The sequence below is a fragment of the Otolemur garnettii genome, unplaced genomic scaffold (assembly GCF_000181295.1).
Source record: "Otolemur garnettii isolate 467f Iridium unplaced genomic scaffold, OtoGar3 scaffold00018, whole genome shotgun sequence".
NCBI lineage: Eukaryota > Metazoa > Chordata > Mammalia > Primates > Galagidae > Otolemur > Otolemur garnettii.
Window position 1 is genome coordinate 22,899,987 of NW_003852413.1, and position 4,443 is coordinate 22,904,429.

General features: G+C 35.3%; 1 protein-coding gene across 1 annotated transcript in view; it reads right to left on the reverse strand.

The window, feature by feature from the left end:
- The window catches only part of LOC100962037 (keratin-associated protein 9-3-like), a 15,540-nt gene that overhangs the window by 305 nt on the left and 10,792 nt on the right, over positions 1-4,443 (reverse strand). Inside the window, exon 2 of the mRNA XM_012802900.1 lies at positions 10-87. Coding sequence (XP_012658354.1) covers positions 10-87 — 78 coding nt within the window. The remainder of the gene's footprint in view (positions 1-9; positions 88-4,443) is intronic.

A 4,443-nucleotide genomic window follows, 5' to 3' on the forward strand; every position in this document is an offset into this window, starting at 1 on the left:
TGGGCTGGCAGCAGGGTGTGCTGCAGCAGGTGGTCTCACAGGTGGGCTGCCAGCAGGTGGTCCTGCAGCAGGTGGTCCTGCAACATGTGGGCTGGCAACAAGGGGAGCAACAGTGGGTCATGGTGTCTGTGTGGAGGGTGGGTTCCTGTTCAGAGGTGAGTTTCCCAGAATCTGCTGATGTCTTCCAATGTTGACCTTTTATACACTGGGCCTCTGATGTTTGGACCAATCAGCAGAATTTTTCCTTGTAGTTTACAATGTTTTTCATAATCAATGGGTGAATTAATAAAGTGGGAAGTTGTTTCCTAAGTGTTAAGAATCTTTCAGAAGTGTTTGATCTGTTTCTTAATTGAGAATAACTCCTAGAAACTGTTTTCAGATACAAGGAAAGTGATCACATCATCAGCATTTTTTCTGCTCTGGTCACTATGTGGTCATGTCATAATTCCTGCTGGCCTGGGAGGGTCCGGAAGTTCTCTCTGTCCTTCCTGTTGGTTTCCCTGCATGTATATTGGGAAATGTCTATGGGGAGGGCATGGTACTGATATGTGCAGGTTGTTGAATTGAATCCATGCTTTGGTCCAAGTTTGTTTACCTCCAAAAGCCTGAGTGAACACTAACAGCTATCTCTCTCTGTAGAACCTACTCCAGAGGTTTATCCCAGTTCTATGAATGACAGTTGGGAAGAAGATATTTTTTACAATCTGTTCCATGTGGCAGAGAGGAGCCATATTAGGTTGATAGGAGGAGAGTTAGTATTCTGGGACTAAGAAGGTATCAGTTTGTGGGTGACATTCACCTGTATTTGGCTGGCTTACAAAGATGAGAATGTGTGAGTTTCTGTAATACACTTACCATAGATCCAGACAAATCCAGATGAGCTGGTGACACTAGCTCTAACCCTGGGTAGCAACAAAATGAGTTACTTTGAACACTGAATGAGCAGCATAGCCACAGCCATCACTAGGTCTTATTATTGGGGTAGGGCTTATATTTAACAAATGCATAGAAATCCTGCTAGGGCTTATTTTGGGGGTAGGTCTTATTTTCAGGGAAACATGGTATTCTATAGGGTTCATATGCCACATTTGTGTATCTACTCATGAATTAGTGGGCACTTGGGATGAGTCTACATCTTTGCAATTACCAGTTGTGCTGCAATAAACATTTAAGTGCTAGTGTCTTTTTGATAAAATTATTTCTTTTCAGTTGGGTCAGGTACCTAGTAGTGGGGTTACTGGATCAAATGTTAGGTCAACTTTTAGTCCTTTGAGGAAAACCCACACTATTTTCCATAGAGCTTATATTTATGAATTTGCAGTCCCAGCAAGAGTTTATAAGTGTTTCTTTCTGTCTGTATCTACTCCAATATCTATTGTTTTAGACGTTTTAATAAGAACCTTCCTAGCTAGGGGATGGTGATGTCTCATTGTGGTTTTAATTTGCCTTTCCCTGATGATTAGTGATATTGAGCATTTTTTCATACATTTCTTGGGCATTTGTCTATATTCTTTTGAAAAGCTTCTGTTCATGTCTTTTTAATGGGGTTGTTTCTTTCTTGATGATTTGCCTGAGTGCTTTGTAAATTCTGGATGTTAGCTCTTTATCAGGTGTAGATTTTGTGAATGTTCTTTTCCATTCTGCAGTTTATCTGTTTGCTCTGCTGATTGTTTCCTTTTATGTGCAGAAGCTTTTAATTCAATTGAGTCCTATTTATTTAATTTTGCTGTTGCTGTAATTGCCTTTTTGGTCTTAGTGATAAATTCTTTGCCTACACTAACGTGTAAAAGAGGTGTTCTTAACATTTTCTTCTAGTATTCTTATGGTTTCAGGTCTTACTTTTAAGTCTTTTATTCATCTAGAATTAATTTTTGTGAGTGCTAAGTGATATGGATGCTTTTTCCTTCTTCTGCAGGTTGCTATCCAATTTTCCCAGCACCATTTGTTGAATACATCTTCTTTCCCCCAGCGTATATTGTCTGTTTTGTCAAAGATCAGCTTGCTCTATTTGGATGGTTTTATATCTGGGTTCTCTGTTCTGTTTCATTGGTCTATGTCTCTATTTTTCTATCACTACCGTGATGTTTTGGTTACTATAGCCTTGTAGGGGAGTTTGAAGGCTAGAAAAGTGATATTTCTTGAATTTTTCTTTTTCTTAAGATTGCTATGGTAGGAAGTATAAACTTATTTTTTCTAGAATTATGAAGTATGAGGTTGGTATTTTGATGGTGATTACATTGAATCTATCACTTTGGGACTATGGACATTTTAATAATGTTGATTCTACTGATTCATGAGCATGGGATATTTCCCCATTTTTATACCATTATAATGCAACAATTTAAAAAAGAAAAATCAATGCTGCACTGCCAAATGTATAGGTGAGGAACACCATACCACAATTTTATAAAAAATGAATTAGTAGTATAAATTAATGAAAAATTATTTCAGATTATCATTTAATCCAAAAGATGTCAAACATGGTAATTTGCTCAATTGATAATGAGTTAACCTTGAAATAGGTTTTGCGATTATTATTTTTTTCTCGTCTTAAGCATTTTGCTTTTGTTTTGTTTTGCTTTAAATGAAATTTAAGTTTTTCTGACTTTAAAAGTTAATGGAGTACAAATGATTTCATTGCCTAGATACCTGGTATAAGGCTAAGGTTGAGACTGTTCATGTGCCCCCACTGGAATAGTGTTCCTTTGACAAATCAGACAATAACATACACTGGATGGAGGAACCCCTTTTCCATAACTGATGCTGGGAAAAGTAGATAGCTCATGCCAAAGTTGAAACAGTACCCTTATCTCTTTCATATACAAAAATAAATTCAAGATAGATAAAAGACTTAAATGTAAGGCATGGAAGCATAACAATTCTAAAAGGAAACATAAGGAAATCTTTTCTAGTCATTAGCCTAGGCAAAGAATATATGACTAAGACACCAAAGGCAAATACAACAACAACAAAAATAAAGAAATGGGACTTAATTAAATTAATAAGCTTCTATGTAGCATAGGAAATCATCAACAGAGTGAATCAACAATCAACAGAATGGGAGAAATTTTTTTCTCTTTTGTTTTTAAATTTTAGGATAATGTGAGTGTACAAACAATTAGGTTATAATGTTTGCATTTGTTAGATGGCAGATAAGGAGAAAGTATTTACATCTGATATAGGTCTGATATCCAGAATCTATACAGATGTATATGAAAATATACCTCTGATACTATGTAAAGGTTTTTATAGATTTTGCATATCAGTATCTATAAAGACCCCAAACAAATCAGTAAGAAAAGCCAAACTATCCCATACAAAGTTAGCAGAAGACATGAACAGAGGTTTTGCCAAAGAAGATGGACAAATGGCCAATAAATATGAAAAAATTGGCTTAACATCATTAATCATCATGACCCCTGTCACCATGGCCATTGTTGCAAAGTCTTGGATCTGACTCAGGCATGTACACATTCCTAGTCATGGGTACAGTCCTAACATGAGCATGGCCTCTTAGATTCTCAGGAATATGTCAGAGCTTATTAAAGTGCCTGTGGACAACTCATTTCTAGCTTTTCATGTTAAGTTTTTTGGTTATTCTATTGTTTTCCCCAAGTGTATCCACCCCGACCAGAGAGCTGTGATGTTAAACAATTCTCTCAAAGAAAAGGCCTTTCACACTTAGCAAGCTCTGAATCAGCTTAAATAAAGATAGCCTTGTAAGAGGGGTGTTCCAGGGAACCACCAGACAGATCAAATATTGACACTTCTTTAGAAATAGGCTTCCCTAAGGAGGTCCAACCTGTTCTGTCCCCTCTAGTGGCTGTCAAACTGCTTGTTTGTTTGTTTATTTTGTAAATATCTGCAATAGATTATTTAATTAGACACATTTATTAAATACCGAATTCTCAGTTATATGACAGCAATATAAACATTTAAGTGGAATAGCTTCTGGTGAATAAGAAATGTAGAAATCCTAAATTATATGAATTTTATGATTGTGGCCTATTGAATACAAATTTCTGCAAGATATTATAAAATGAAAACGAAATTCTTCCCTTTTTTAAACACAGAAAATATTCTAATACTTTTATAACAATGTCATCAAAATTAATAGCCATGATTTTTCCCACATTCTTTTCTATGTTAATTCAATTTTTAAAAATTTGCTTAATTGCAAATAGACATCTTATAGTTAAACTCCTTGTTTTTACAAAAATTTTGTGCTATTTGTTTTTAGGTGACTGGAAGTAGGGAAAGGAGAGTAAGTTTTGGGTAAGCTATATTAGCCACAAAGCTATCACCAAGGTTTAGATGTAGTTTTTAAATAAGTGATCTTTAGATCATTTCAAGTCTTTGGCTAATTTCAGAGTTTTAAAAACATTGATTCTAACTGTTTTTCTTTTTTTGCCATTTTTTTCATTTCTTTTATGGAGAAAAAAC